Source organism: Mya arenaria, chromosome 10 (genome assembly GCF_026914265.1).
Source record: "Mya arenaria isolate MELC-2E11 chromosome 10, ASM2691426v1".
Taxonomy (NCBI): domain Eukaryota; kingdom Metazoa; phylum Mollusca; class Bivalvia; order Myida; family Myidae; genus Mya; species Mya arenaria.
In genome coordinates, this window is record NC_069131.1 from 47,446,538 (window position 1) to 47,463,188 (window position 16,651).

Here is a 16,651-nt window from a genome sequence, read left to right on the forward strand (position 1 = left end):
ATCTGTTCCTAAATCATATCCTTTTTAGCTCACCTGAGCACAAAGTTCTCAGCTTGAGCTATTGTGATTAGGTGATTGTCCGTCGGCCATCAATCGTCAACAATTTCCTTCAAACAACTTCTCTTCAAACACAGACTTGAATCATGTTTTTCTGATTATTTAGGCGAGTGTATATGTTTTCAATTGAACAGGGCAAAAATCAAACATTAAAAATCACTCAGTCAACAAATTTGAAAATCTCCACAGCCATTTTGATAAAGGGTAACTGGTTAACTTTAAAAAGGGACCCTGAATGCTGTACATCTACACATAGATTGTTTAGTTTGGCTGTCAGTGTAGCCCTGTTGCACCAGGCATACTCCAGTCTCCCTTGCCCTGGCTAGTGTGTCGGACAAGGGCCAAGGTCCAGGGTGTGGTCTGTAGAACATGAACTTGCATTCCTTGGGTACCTGTGAGTGGTTTGCCTGTACATTGTCAAACATTTCATCATGTGACACTGATGAAGATTTGGCTTTCCAAACTGCCACTTCCGAGAATTATATCCCAGGGGCACTTTATTGCAATGTTATCTCCCCCTGTCCATTTTTTATAATGCAAACTCCTCAAAAATAACCTGAAGCAATTAATTGAAACTTGGTACATAGATAGATATCAATGTGCAGCTGCGCACCCTGCAGGAATCATAACTCGGGGGCACTTTATTTCAGTGTGGTTTCTGAGGAAAAGATTTTCAAATTGTCCATATAGTCATATAGTGAAAACTAGCCCCGCCCCAGTATATATTTTTACTGACCAACATGGCTTGAAGGAATTTGATATAAATTGCCTACTTAGAAATATTTGAAATCTGGGCAGTGATTTCAGGGTTTTCAATATAGTCATATACAACAGGACAATAATTTAAGCTTTCAATATAGTCATATACAACAGGACAATAATTTAAGCTTTCAATATAGTCATATACAACAGGACAATAATTTAAGCTTTCAATATAGTCATATACATATAGTTAAAACTAGCCCCAACCCATATCCCCAAAGGTTTAAACTAAACATCATAGCTTGAAGGAATTTGATAAATATTTTCATAAGAAACATACATGTAAATTATTTTGAAATCAGGCCAGCAGTTTCTGAGAAGTGTGTCCTTTTGCTTGCCATGGCAACCATAGCTTTACATGTAACCATTTTATTTTAATGAATCTAAAAGGAAACCATCCAAGATCATTCTTGTGAAAGGAAAATGTTGACAATAGGCAATCAGGGGCGGGTCCAGGAATCAACGTTAGAGGGGGCGTAGCTTAGGGGCGCAACCTTTTGACATGCACCCCTCCCTCTGAACCGAAAGTGTATGGCATAAACTTTTTGCATATGGATTGGGGGTTAAGCAATCAAGAAAAATTAACAATTTGTAGTTGGAAATGATGCATTATGGGCGTATTTTATTATTTTTTATCTCCTAAATTGACATAAAAAGTAAACTTTGACGATTTTAGAGGGGGCGCGCGCCGGATGCGCCCCCCTCTAAATCCGCTAGTGGCGATGATGGACAGCTCACCCTTTAGCACTTTGTGCTCAGTTGAACTATAAACTGCTTCAAGTTGGTGGCAACTCTAAATCACATTAAGTGAGAGAAAGAATACATGATTTTTTCCTAACTGACCATTGTGATAGAACAAATTGGGTGAATAGCAGGGATGAGAGGGGCTGTGATGGTGCGACTGAAGCCCAGAAACATTATCAGGAGGGTGCAAGATTATAGGCTACTCATGAAAATATTTGTTCTATGACCACACATTAAATGAAATATGATCTAACACTGAAATCACCAAATATCCTCTATTTATATAATTTATTCAGCCAATAAGAGATGTGCTAAATAACTAATATACCACTATTTAACATTTCATTATGCATATCATAACTGTGTCATCACAATGAAAACAAATAAATTAAAATAACAAATATTTTCTTTATACAAGTATGTAATTCTGATAACATAACTGAACATGTAGTTTTAAACCACTTTATAATGTGCATTCACTGTTGAAGTACTTTTGAAGTTTTGACATAGATAATGAAAACGATGGTATCATAATTTCATGTGATGAATAATTGCAAAGCTGTTGTAGACTGCTCACACGAAAGCGTGAGGATAGAAAAATACAATACAGGTTCTAAAAATTATCAGTTGATAATGAAAAAATATTCTTATTGGACCCATGTTGGTTTCTAGGGAAATATGTATAAATAGAACATGCCTGAATTCTAAATTATTTAGAACACATTTAATTATTTATTTTGATCTAAATACAACAGAAATGCATTTATTCACTTTCAATGCTATCAGAAACGTTAATTTGTAAATGTTAACAGTAATTTTTCCAAATAAATACATATGGGTCAATGCTGACACTGTATTAAAGATAAATTTTTCATTTTTAACGCAGTAATCATGTTTATAGAGGAAAATATCCACACAGGTCTGACCCAGCTATTTGACCGGAGATGATCAATGTTTACACTGGTCCAAAATAGCTTCTTAAGAAACATTCTGACGAAGTTTCTTGAAGATTAGATAAATACTGAATTTATGAAAGCAATAAGAGACTTTTAACACAAAATTGTGTCACACTATCTGACCTAGTGACCTAGTTTTGGGCAGAAATGACTACTATTCTCCCTGGTTTTAAATATAGCTTTGACAAATACTTTAACCAAGTTTTATGAAGATTGGATATAAACTGTTGTATAAATGACACGGAAAAAAACTCTTTACCAAGCCAGATTGTAAATGAGGCTAGAACACCTAACCAGCCCAATTTAAAACCCAAGTTTTTTCGATGATCAATTATTAAGGCTGCCTTCAAAACAGCAAAAACATAACCGCACCATTTACAGTGATAATTTTTTAAAAAGAAACAGATATAAACTTCTTACCATTCTATAAAACCTTCATAAAATATATACCCAAAAAGAACCATTGTGTAATACAAGTAATTAAAAATCCATTAATTGATTCATTTGATGAACCATAACAGAATAAATAAAATATCCCTTCCAAAAATAACAAAATGAGATACTGTTATTTGAGATGCATATTCATATTCATTCAATATATTACTCGCCCCATTCATGTGTAATTACATAGATGAGCTCTTGGTAAACTGTATACTTATTAGATTATTCCAATTTATTTTGACTCCATCAAGAAGACAGCAATAGTAGACTGAAACATTAACAAATGTTTGAATCCAGTTTTGAACCAAATTGCTTGATAGAAAGAAGTGCTGGTGTTCATTTTGAAAACTTTTACTAGGACGGGGTTGACCCATCTCATCTCTTGGATGACAGCTTGACAACAATTCCAATAGGCCAGACTCACTTACATTAAAAATATAGCTCCTAATATATGTATCTATAATCTGTAAATGATATCAAAACTATCCCCTAAACTTCATAAACAGTAGTACTGTAACTATGCCCGACGATATAAACCCAAGGAATCCAAAAGAAGAAAATCCTAACGACTGAAGCATGATCCCGCCAACGGTCGGAGAGACAGTTCGAATTAACGAATTGCTGGCCATGTTCAGCCCAAGCATAGAGCCTGAAATACATAAAAACTCATTTTGATAACATCATTAATCATTAATTTCCAATTGCCTTACTAAAGCTAATCTAGCTTTAAAAAAACAACAGAAAATGTGGTTTTGATGAACAAGGTGGGTTTTCTAGTCCTTGTTACAATTGTGAGAATAAATACCAATTTTGAAAATATGTTTAAAGAACGCTCGTCTTTTAAAACTTGAAAACTAGTAACAGATAGTTTACACATTTCTGCTGCATCAGGCCAATAATCATTCCTTGCAATGCAATATTGCATAAGGTATCTTAGAAAAATTAGTTATCACTCACAACATAAGATATTAAATGACATAATTTATGATGCTTTAAAAAGGGTAATTAAAAAGAAAAGCTTCATTTCAGATAAGAGCAAGAAATCCCCCCTTATTTTAACACTCATTCTGGCACTAGTTTGAATCCAATCCAACCCTTTCACTGTTGTCATAGAACCACAATAGGTAGAAATTGTTTTTATTGAAATTAAATTATCACGATATCAAGAACTATTGTTTAAGTCCTCGTGGCCTAGTGGTTAAGGTGTCCATTTCTTTTTTTCTTGACTTTACTGGCGTGGGTTCGCACCCCATAAAAACCAAAACACTTCTTTATACTTAAATGGTATACTTTCTGCAATTTCAATATCATAGAGCTAAATATTGATAAAATTAGAGTTTTTAGACGCATAACTAATTTTTGGTCCAAAAACATGAGCGAGTCCCTATTTAAACAGAAAATGTTGAAAATTTGATACAAAAAAAATAAAAACATTGAGAGTAGCATAAAGTGCATGCAACCACTGGCTTTGTAGAAGTCTCATTATGATTAAGGTTATTCATTGACAACAATGATAAACGAAACACACTCATATCCTCCTATTTACCTGTATCTTTGTCGTCAACTGTGCGAGTGAGGGCGCTGCTGACGACAATGTTGGTTGAGGCCAGCCCCACAGTAAGAGGAGCCAGGACAATACACAGCTGGGGTATGGTTCCCACACCGGCCTGAAATATGTGAAAGATGCATGGACATATAGGCTGTGTTATGTTGGCCAGGCTGTCTGTCCTGGAGCCATGACAATACACAGCTGGGGTATGGTTCCCACACCAGCCTGAAATATGTGAAAAATGCATGGACATATAGGCTGTGTTATGTTGGCCAGCCCCACAGTAAGAGGAGCCAGGACAATACACAGCTGGGGTATGGTTCCCACACCGGCCTGAAATATTTGAAAGATGCATGTACATATAGGCTGTGTTATGTTGGCCAGTCCGTCTGTCCTGGAGCCATGACAATACACAGCTGGGGTATGGTTCCCACACCAGCCTGAAATATGTGAAAAATGCATGGACATATAGGCTGTGTTATGTTGGCCAGTCCGTCTGTCCTGGAGCCATGACAATACACAGCTGGGGTATGGTTCCCACACCAGCCTGAAATATGTGAAAGATGCATGTACATATAGGCTGTGTTATGTTGGCCAGTCCGTCTGTCAAGGAGCCAGGACAATACACAGCTGGGGTATGGTTCCCACACTGGCCTGAAATATGTGAAAGATGCATGTACATATAGGCTGTGTTATGTTGGCCAGTCCGTCTGTCCTGGAGCCAGGACAATACACAGCTGGGGTATGGTTCCCACACCGGCCTGAAATATTTGAAAGATGCATGGACATGGAAATATGTGAAAGATGCATGGGCATAGAAATATGTGAAAGATGCATGGACATAGAAATATGTGAAAGATGCATGGACATATAGGCTGTGTTATGTTGGCCAGGCCGTCTGTCCTGGAGCCAGGACAATACACAGCTGGGGTATGGTTCCCACACCGGCCTGAAGTATGTGAAAGATGCATGGACATATAGGCTGTGTTATGTTGGCCAGTCCGTCTGTCCTGGAGCCAGGACAATACACAGCTGGGGTATGGTTCCCACACTGGCCTGAAATATGTGAAAGATGCATGGACATATAGGCTGTGTTATGTTGGCCAGTCCGTCTGTCAAGGTGCCAGGACAATACACAGCTGGGGTATGGTTCCCACACCGGCCTGAAATATGTGAAAGATGCATGGACATATAGGCTAAGTTATGTTGGCCAGGCCGTCTGTCAAGGAGCCAGGACAATACACAGCTGGGGTATGGTTCCCACACTGGCCTGAAATATGTGAAAGATGCATGGACATATAGGCTGTGTTATGTTGGCCAGTCCGTCTGTCAAGGAGCCAGGACAATACACAGCTGGGGTATGGTTCCCACACCGGCCTGAAATATTTGAAAGATGCATGGACATATAGGCTGTGTTATGTTGGCCAGTCCGTCTGTCCTGGAGCCAGGACAATACACAGCTGGGGTATGGTTCCCACACCAGCCTGAAGTATGTGAAAGATGCATGGACATATAGGCTGTGTTATGTTGGCCAGGCCGTCTGTCCTGGGGCCAGGACAATACACAGCTGGGGTATGGTTCCCACACCGGCCTGAAATATGTGAAAGATGCATGTACATATGGGCTGTGTTATGTTGGCCAGGCCGTCTGTCCTGGAGCCAGGACAATACACAGCTGGGGTATGGTTCCCACACCGGCCTGAAGTATGTGAAAGATGCATGTACATATGGGCTGTGTTATGTTGGCCAGTCCGTCTGTCCTGGAGCCAGGACAATACACAGCTGGGGTATGGTTCCCACACCAGCCTGAAGTATGTGAAAGATGCATGGACATATAGGCTGTGTTATGTTGGCCAGTCCGTCTGTCCTGGAGCCAGGACAATACACAGCTGGGGTATGGTTCCCACACCGGCCTGAAGTATGTGAAAGATGCATGGACATATAGGCTGTGTTATGTTGGCCAGTCCGTCTGTCCTGGAGCCAGGACAATACACAGCTGGGGTATGGTTCCCACACCGGCCTGAAATATGTGAAAGATGCATGGACATATAGGCTGTGTTATGTTGGCCAGTCCGTCTGTCAAGGAGCCATGACAATGCACAGCTGGGGTATGGTTCCCACACCAGCCTGAAATATGTGAAAAATGCATGGACATATAGGCTGTGTTATGTTGGCCAGTCCGTCTGTCAAGGTGCCAGGACAATACACAGCTGGGGTATGGTTCCCACACCGGCCTGAAATATGTGAAAGATGCATGTACATATAGGCTGTGTTATGTTGGCCAGTCTGTCTGTCCTGGAGCCAGGACAATACACAGCTGGGGTATGGTTCCCACACCGGCCTGAAATATGTGAAAGATGCATGTACATATAGGCTGTGTTATGTTGGCCAGTCCGTCTGTCAAAGGAGCCAGGACAATACACTTCGCTGATTTAGATGACCAAACCCTAGTTCTCACACTGGTGCTCAGCATCTCTTTTTTTGAATGGGCCCTACTACATGTAAACACAGTCTAGAATTTGAGCTAGCCGACAAGCATTTTGTCAGTGCAGGGCTAGTGGACTTATTTCCATCACTGCATGTACTTCCCATGATTGTTTAATTGGAACCACTCCTTGCACCAATTTCTCACTAGATCTGAAGTCCCTTATAATAGGATCAAGCTAAGCAAACTATTGTCATTCCGGTATAGCGGTAAATTGTGTTATATAAGAGTTTTGATACAATAAAAGGAAATAGTACTTAAGATTATCACAATAATATATTTTGTAAAATCCAGTTTAAGTATGAACCTTAGCTAAATGATATAAGATACATAAGCTTGTTTGTTTAAGATTTTTCGAGAATTCAGCCCTTATTTATCACCTAATCTGAGTTCAGACTCAAGTGGCAACACTGCAGATCTTTACTTCATTGTAACTTTCATTCTAGTTGAGTTTTGATCATGAAATTTGCTGAATTTTATAACTGTTCGAAAAAATATACAATAAATCCCATTTACATTGGGAATGAACTTAATGGAATTTAGATGATTCTTTGTCATTTAATAAAAGTGCTTTTCTGAGCCAAGACTTGGACTTACATGAGACTGTTTGTAATCATGGCCCCAGGATGATAGAGGACCACTTCACTCTACCAGTTTTACTCATGTTATATACATGTATTCATTTAGTTCAACATATGAATCTATCCATTTGCACCATTCCTTAATGACCACATACCAGCGCCAAGTAAGCCCACACGAGGACGAAGGAGGACCACTTCATTATGCTGTTCTCACTCATCTGCTTCAGCAGAATTCCCACACCCAGGCCTTGTACCACCTGAAAACACACATAGTACGACTAGCAAATATGGCACTTTAGGGTTATTTATACTTATTTTAGTTATTTATATTAGCTTGCTTGTGATAAAGGCTAATGGCTGATAGAATCACGCCCGTTTCCTGGGTTTAAACCAGCAGTTTTGTTTAGTTTATGCTTTTCGATGGTTTATTGAAAAATAATGGCAGACTATATTCTGATAATTCTGATTCTCACTGTTTGAAACTAGCCACTGTAAAACCAAACATTATTGCACACAGTGCTGGGACAAAACAGTGATATTATCAGGATAAAATCCACCTTTATTTTTCAGTAAACCAGGGAAAGCATTAAGTGCATTGCTATCTTACATTGAAACAAACAAAAACAAACAAATTATCTTCCAAGCATTTTTCAGAATATGACATAGGACTTCTTTTGAAAGAGGTAAAAAACGTACAAACATTTCTAAATAAACAAATATTTATGGTTCACTGTCACAATGAAGCACTTTCTTCAATCTTTTATATAACAAGTTAATCTTGACTTTGAGGCAAGTATTTAAAAATGTAAAATGAAAAACAAACAATACAAACAATTTTAATTTTTTTTCATTTCAATTTCAGTACTTTCTTTGTTTCATCTTACAGTTTTAAGACTTTTTATACATGTATTATAGTACATAAAAATAACATGTTAAGTTTAGCTTGGTTTAATTAAGAAGCTTTTCATTTAGCAAACTATAGAAACATGTTGACCATTTGTAGCTCACCATTGTTAGGACTCCAATATACGACATTAGATAGCCATTCTGGTCAGCGGGAAGGCTAAATATCTCAAGAGCAATAACTTGGAACATGCTCTGAAATATTCCTATTGGTGTTCCAGTGGCCATCTTCAAAAGGAGGAGAAAAAGTGCACCAGGGGCCATAATCAGTTCCCGCCATTTCTTCAGATCCAGAAGAGCTGAGCTGGATTTCTCTGAAAGTAATATGTACATGTATTGGGTCAGCTGATTTTTACACAAAATCTCTCGAAGTATAAATATTTATGTGTGCTGGTAATAAATAGGGGATATTATGATAGGACTCTTTTCTGACATTTTGCATCATGTCTAGGTCTTGAATGTGATTCATATTTACCGGTGTTAACCAAACAAGACGCCATCAGAAAAGTGTCCTGTCATACAGATCCTTTTATTTTATATGTCTCCTTCAATATTTTCCATGTTTAAAGCCATTTCTTTTAGTTTAGACCAATAAAACTTCACTTGGCACATTGACCTCAAACTTGTAAGTCAGGTTGATCATCACCTCTACAAATATAGAAATATTTCCAAAGTTTCTATTCCGAAAATAAAATGATCTCATAATTCAATCACATTAATGATTTAGTGCATGTTCTTGAAAATCAAAAGCTTCAAAGAAATCATATGTACAAAAATTTTCAAAATTGCCAAACAGAAGAAGTTAACATAGAGCTTCTTACAAAGTTGTTGTTTCACTTTTCCATCATAGAAGTAAATTACATGCTTTTAATTTAAACTTCCAAACAGATAATGACAATGTTGACAAATCTTTTTAAATGTTGAAAATAAATTTGTCAATAACATAAAACGCATTGTTACCGTGAACTTGTGTTTTCTTGGTCTGATGAGGTACAAACATCAACACCAACAATATGCTGAGCACTGAACCTAGAAATGCTACGAACGCTGCTGTCGCCTCACTGAAACGATACTGACACATCTGAACAAGCACAAGAAAAATAAAGCAATCGTATAGGTAATGGTCTGAAAAAAGGTTAATGGGCTACTTAATTATTGAATATACTCAAAGGGAAAGATAGGCACAATCTCACTGATTATGTATTACCTCACAGTGGGAATTGATTGTTGTTGAGGTTTGAAACCAAGGTATATGTATGTTCACACGTTCAGGTGCCATGACCCCATAAAAAAGTAATTCAAAGCAAACAGTGTTCTGAGCTGTGATTGGCCAGGCTGCTATAAATTACAAACCAAGGTCATTAATATATATCACTCTGAAAGTTTTTCTGCCGTGCAATTTATAAGGTCAGTTTGAATACAAACAATAATTGCTATGTTTAAACATACACTTTACCCAAAGTTGGTTGTAATTATGCCACCAATCGCAGGTCCGATGATCATTCCGACCCCGTAGGATATTCCTAGTTTCCCAAGGGCATCAGCACGCTTACCCGAGTCACAGATATCAGTGACTATCATCTGCCCACCTGCAAATACATGTAATCATAAATATAACTACGTAATTAATTTGTCTGTATGTAAATGTACAATGTTAATACAGCCATTTTATTGTCTCGTGTGTAGAGCATGGGGTTGGGTGTAATGGACAAACAAATATTATAATATATATTACAATATCTGAAACAGCTATCCTGAAATATTAGTCATAAATATGATAAGTATCAGGATGACATTGGATTTTTATAATGTTGCAGGTTTATCTAGACTATATTTATGTTATGTCAACCATAATAAATTGAAATGTTCTCAGTAATCATCAGATCATCTATCAGGAACAATTAAAATGCATTCAAAACAGGTAACATATATATGTCATATAATATCAAAAATATAACCATATGATTGCCCCTACATATCGCATCACGTCTGTTCTGTATTGCAAAGTTTATTGACAATATTCAACATCCCTAGTGGAGCATGTCAATAATGATAGAACAGATTAACAACTTTCATTTAAAGGGGCTGTCTCAAGTATGATAAAATAGCAGAAAAAAAGAAAATTGTAGAAAACTGACATAAACTTGGCATCGATGTGTACAATGCATTGAACCTTACTAACTGAAGTACCACATAATTAACAATTTATTTAAGTTTAGCAGTTATTTCGTATTTTCCATTAAAAAAGATAACTGGGTATGTCTACCAGGTAGAATTCATTCCTTATGCGTGATTGGCTAGTCGGTGTTATCACGTGATATTACCGAGGTAGGTGTATAGCTTAATTATGTCACCCGATTAGAATAAGCCTTTGTAGGTCAGTGAGTAAGACACTGGACTGCAATTTTGGCGACGCGGGTTTGAACCCAGTCTCAGACAAATTTTTTTTTACATTTTGGTACTTTTTTTTACAATTATGATATCAAAGCGTAACACAATCTATTAGATAATTGTCCTGAGATTTGTTACAGAAAAAAACTTTTTTGGTGCCAATCTGTGACACAGTCCCTTTAAAAACTAGTACTAACTACAATACTCAAGATCAAGTTCAAACATTTTACCTAATCCAACTGTAGCTGTTACCAACCAACACAAAGTGGCCATCTAGTCCTACTCACAAAATCTTGATTAAATTAAAATTAGATTTCAGAACAGAAATAAAGTCTTATAAGTAAATACATGTACCTTGCATCGCATGCATAAACACAGAAGGCAGTCTTGAAAGGAACAGCAGCGACACCGATGACGACATTGACAACAACAGGTATGACAAAGCGGCGGAGACAAAAGCAAGAGTCATTGCAGCCCGACTTCCAAATATATCCCCGAACCTTCCAAATAACGGGCCTCCTGCTAGCTGGACCACAGCGAACGTAGTCTGCAGGTAACCATACCACACTGCATTCACTCCAAGCTTCTTTGATAAATACTGAAAAAATACACAAATGTTCACAAGAAAATTGCAAGTGGATGCTTAATGTTCATCAGTTTTCTTTTGTAGTTGATAAAGGGACATAATTCGGCTATCATTCAAGGCAGAATTATGGGCTTTAATGTGCATATTTGTCACTGGTTACGTGTCTACTAAGTTTCATGTGAGTTAATATAGCCTAGGTTTAAATTTAAATGTCCACAACATAGCCAATACAAGACAATAACATGATTGTTCACTTTGGAAAACAGAAAACAGGTAAAATTACAAATATTATGCAAAAGAACTTCAATAAGTTCAAAAACTGTAAATCTGTCTGACATTCTATGTAGTGCAAAAAGAAAAGTATGAATGACTTAACAAACTATTTGGAACTGATATTGAACTAATAATTGTTATTGTTCAGAGAAAGCTATTAAACAGTTTACAGAGTAAACTTAGCCACATTCAGCCTTTATTTAGGTCAGCTGGAAATAAGCATTTGATCAACAGTCTATTTATAAAATGATTCAATGAATGATTTCAGGTGATAGTTACAACAGACCGAGAATACTGAATGATTTCAGGTGATAGTTACAACAGGCCGAGAATACTGAATGATTTCAGGTGATAGTTACAACAGACCGAGAATACTGAATGATTTCAGGTGATAGTTACAACAGAAATCATTAATCAGATCAAAAGACCGAGAATACTGAATGATTTCAGGTGATAGTTACAACAGAAATCATTAATCAGATCAACAGACCGAGAATACTGAATGATTTCAGGTGATAGTTACAACAGAAATCATTAATCAGATCAACAGACCGAGAATACTGAATGATTTCAGGTGATAGTTACAAAATCATTAATCAGATCAACAATCCAAGAATACTGAATGATTTCAGGTGATAGTTACGACAGAAATCATTAATCAGATCAACAAACATAGAATACTGAATGATTTCAGGTGATAGTTACAACAGAAATCATTAATCAGATCAACAAACATAGAATACTGAATGATTTCAGGTGATAGTTACAACAGAAATCATTAATCAGATCAACAAACCGAGAATACTGAATGATTTCAGGTGATAGTTACAACAGAAATCATTAATCAGATCAACAAACCGAGAATACTGAATGATTTCAGGTGATAGTTACAACAGAAATCATTAATCCGATCAACAGACCGAGAATACTGAATGATTTCAGGTGATAGTTACAACAGAAATCATTAATCCGATCAACAGACCGAGAATACTGAATGATTTCAGGTGATAGTTACAACAGAAATCATTAATCAGATCAACAATCCGAGAATACTGAATGATTTCAGGTGATAGTTACAACAGAAATCATTAATCAGATCAACAGACCGAGAATACTGAATGATTTCAGGTGATAGTTACAACAGAAATCATTAATCAGATCAACAAACCGAGAATACTGAATGATTTCAGGTGATAGTTACAACAGAAATCATTAATCAGATCAAAAGACCGAGAATACTGAATGATTTCAGGTGATAGTTACAACAGAAATCATTAATCAGATCAAAAGACCGAGAATACTGAATGATTTCAGGTGATAGTTACAACAGAAATCATTAATCAGATCAACAGACCGAGAATACTGAATGATTTCAGGTGATAGTTACAACAGAAATCATTAATCAGATCAACAGACCGAGAATACTGAATGATTTCAGGTGATAGTTACGACAGAAATCATTAATCAGATCAACAAACATAGAATACTGAATGATTTCAGGTGATAGTTACGACAGAAATCATTAATCAGATCAACAAACATAGAATACTGAATGATTTCAGGTGATAGTTACAACAGAAATCATTAATCAGATCAACAAACCGAGAATACTGAATGATTTCACGTGATAGTTACAATAAAAATCATTAATCAGATCAACAAACCGAGAATACTGAATGATTTCACGTGATAGTTACAATAAAAATCATTAATCAGATCAACAAACCGAGAATACTGAATGATTTCAGGTGATAGTTATGACAGAAATCATTAATCAGATCAACAAACCAAGAATACTGAATGATTTCAGGTGATAGTTACGACAGAAATCATTAATCAGATCAACAAACATAGAATACTGAATGATTTCAGGTGATAGTTACAACAGAAATCATTAATCAGATCAACAAACCGAGAATACTGAATGATTTCAGGTGATAGTAACAATAGAAATCATTTATCAGATCAACAAACCGAGAATACTGAATGATTTTAGGTGATAGTTACAACAGAAATCATTAATCAGATCAACAAACCGAGAATACTGAATGATTTCAGGTGATAGTTACAACAGAAATCATTAATCAGATCAACAAACCAAGAATACTGAATGATTTCAGGTGATAGTTACAACAGAAATCATTAATCAGATCAACAAACATAGAATACTGAATGATTTCAGGTGATAGTTACAACAGAAATCATTAATCAGATCAACAAACCGAGAATACTGAATGATTTCAGGTGATAGTAACAATAGAAATCATTAATCAGATCAACAAACCGAGAATACTGAATGATTTCAGGTGATAGTTACAACAAAAATCATTAATCAGATCAACAAACCGAGAATACTGAATGATTTCAGGTGATAGTTACAATAGAAATCATTAATCAGATCAACAAACCGAGAATACTGAATGGTTTCAGGTGATAGTTACAACAGACCGAGAATACTGAATGATTTCAGGTGACAGTTACAACAGAAAACATTAATCAGATCTTACTGGTAATGTTCCTATCTGTATCCAAAAACATGTGGAATACAAGAAAATGTTGAAGTGCGTAATGATGATCACTTTATGGAGGGACCATTTGAACACCCGAATATTGTGCTTGTAGTCGTGGACTTGGGTTTCTCCACATTTAATGTCCTGTAAGGCATTCATCACAGTTGGGTCGGTTTTAACCTCACTCTGGTCATCATTTTGAGAACCTTGCTTTTCACCCATACTTTTCCTGCTACGTGTCTTTATTTGGTAGGTTCCGTAGTTGTCAGCCATCTTAACACGATCAGAGTAAAGTCTTCAATCTGAAACAAAATATCCAAATCTTAGCTGTTGATTGTTGATGAGACATTTTGATCAGGTTGTGAATGTCAATCTAATTATGTTGAATGAAAACACTATTCTAGTTTTCAAGTATGAAATCAATTGGAAGATCCTTTTATTACAGCTATTATATTTATGACATGGCTCTTGGATCTTTGTCCATGTTGCCACTACAGTCAATCTTAAGGTTGTATCTGAACCCATTATTAATCCCAGGTTACATTGTATATTGATCATCAACAAAAACTCAACAAAACATTCAAGTACTGGTTTTAAAAAATACTTAATCAACTTGTTTGTACATTTAGGTTATACTTTTTTAATTATAAGAAAAACACTCTATTTTAAAAAAATATTGAGGGGATATTGTGTTGCCATAACAATGTTTGATTGGGTAAACTTTTTTAAAATATATACTTCTCTGTAACACCACAACTTTAAAATATAAATCACTTGCCAAAAAATATCAAGGTTTATTGAGCTATAATTCCATTTATTTTTTGTGACAAATAGTAATAAATTGTTTTCAAATACACATAAACACACATTAACCTATTTGTGAATATAATACAATGTGATTGACTATTTATGTATTCACCCTGCCCATCAGTTCAGGCTAAACCTTCGATTTTTATCTTTCCTCTTTTCCTTTTTTCCTAAACATGTTGAAAACTCATTGAGCTAAGGTTTTTTGTTTGTTTTCAGTTACCCAACTTTCAATAACGGTTCTTGTGTCTAGTATCTTGTTTCCTGAAACCATTAAGCAAAAGGTTAACTTTGAATATCTTGTGATCTCTTAAAAAATCAGGACCAATAGCTGCAAAAATTGTACACCACAGACACTGAGTTAATGACAGGGGCTCATGACACCATGATTGGACCAAAACCTAGGCGTAATGTAAAATTATAAATTCTTTGCATCTCTTATATGTACATGTATGTAGAAGAAGGTATATAGTAGGGGATACAGGGTGGCTATGTCAAAAAGCATGTGTTACTGCCACTACCTGAATGCTACCTCAGTAGCCTGTTACAGGTGTTGGACAGTTCACCTGCACAACTTCATGTACATGATGTACAAGAGTCTACAGTAGAGTGGACCATACTTTTGCCATATTGCCTTTGGTATCAACATTGTTCATTGTTGCCTGCTGGGACCAATAATGTTGCCTGGTAGTCTTAAAGGGACTCATTAACATTTCAAAGTGTCAAATATGGAAAAAATATAGTATAAAATGTGAATGAAAATAATTGAAATGATCATAACAATGATAAAAGGTTGTGTTTAAAAGACTGGCTAGCTACAATAATGAGCGATCAGGGATACTTTTTTTTATTATTTTGACATTTCATGTGTATCCCTGTCACCAGTCTGCCATAGTCTAAAAATCGTCAAAAGACTGGTTGACGGCCATGTAGGTGGACTAAAAGACTGGCCAGATCAAACAAAGTCAGAACCAACAGAAAAATGGATATCTCCATACTGGCATGGTAAAGAAAGACAGCTACTGTACATGTACATATAGTAAAACTGGCCAGTCTGGAAGGTGTATTCAATTATGAAAACATGCATTGTGTTTAGTCTAAAATAATAGACGTGTTATACGGTATTCTTCTGATTTGCCATATCAAAAATCATAAAAAAATCCGTAAACATACAATTACTTTGACTAGTATTGTGCTGTGAAGTGCAGTCATAAATTGAATGCAACTCAAAATAATCCACAATTAAATGTTGACTGTTTTAAATGTTGACTGTTTCATAAATTGTTACTGCAAATCTGGGAGTTATTGGTCCCAGTGCAAATGAAGTCATGAACGGTAAATGTGTGTTTTTTATGAGCACAGTGCAAAGAAAATCCTAAATTAAATAGTATGTTTAGTAATAGAACCTTTATTTTACCTCTTATCCTACCTGAAATGTGTCCTAATTTCTGTTGACATATTGGTTCCCGTCGCAATAACAAGCCGGGTTGTGTTTTTGTTTACTGTAAAATGTTGTGCCGAAAACATCGGTGATATAGACAAATCGTCTATCAGATAAAAAAAATCGGTATATTTGGCTAAATTAATCCCAATAACTATATCTCTTA

At 36.1% G+C, this 16,651-nt stretch overlaps 1 protein-coding gene across 4 annotated transcripts; it reads right to left on the reverse strand.

Annotated features, from left to right (window-relative positions):
• Nucleotides 1–1,837: 1,837 nt before the first annotated feature.
• On the reverse strand, nt 1,838–16,560 carry LOC128205778 (solute carrier family 22 member 18-like). 4 transcript variants are annotated; one of them, XM_052907716.1, is made up of 9 exons: nt 16,474–16,560; nt 14,235–14,539; nt 11,223–11,466; nt 9,934–10,066; nt 9,438–9,538; nt 8,583–8,791; nt 7,730–7,831; nt 4,507–4,627; nt 1,838–3,609 (listed from the first exon to the last, which is right to left on the reverse strand). In XM_052907716.1, the coding sequence occupies exons 2-9, from the start codon at nt 14,508–14,510 to the stop codon at nt 3,443–3,445; spliced, it is 1,353 nt and encodes a 450-aa protein (XP_052763676.1). In that variant the 5' UTR covers nt 14,511–14,539; nt 16,474–16,560; the 3' UTR covers nt 1,838–3,442. The 4 variants fall into 4 exon arrangements, with proteins under 4 accessions (XP_052763676.1, XP_052763677.1, XP_052763678.1 ...); XM_052907717.1 differs by having other exon boundaries at nt 16,462–16,547; XM_052907718.1 differs by lacking the exons at nt 1,838–3,609; nt 4,507–4,627 and adding an exon at nt 4,638–4,842.
• Nucleotides 16,561–16,651: the final 91 nt, after the last annotated feature.

What these genes read in the sequence shown, in the direction of transcription:
- LOC128205778 (XM_052907716.1), bottom strand. Translation starts at nt 14,510, where the DNA reads ATGGCTGACAACTACGGAACCTACCAAATAAAGACACGTAGCAGGAAA. An exon ending in GTTTATGCATGCGATGCAAG is followed by an intron (nt 10,067 to 11,222) that starts GTACATGTATTT and finishes ATGTATTTGCAG; the next exon opens with GTGGGCAGATGATAGTCACT. An exon ending in ATATTGGAGTCCTAACAATG is followed by an intron (nt 7,832 to 8,582) that starts GTGAGCTACAAA and finishes GTGTGTTTTCAG; the next exon opens with GTGGTACAAGGCCTGGGTGT.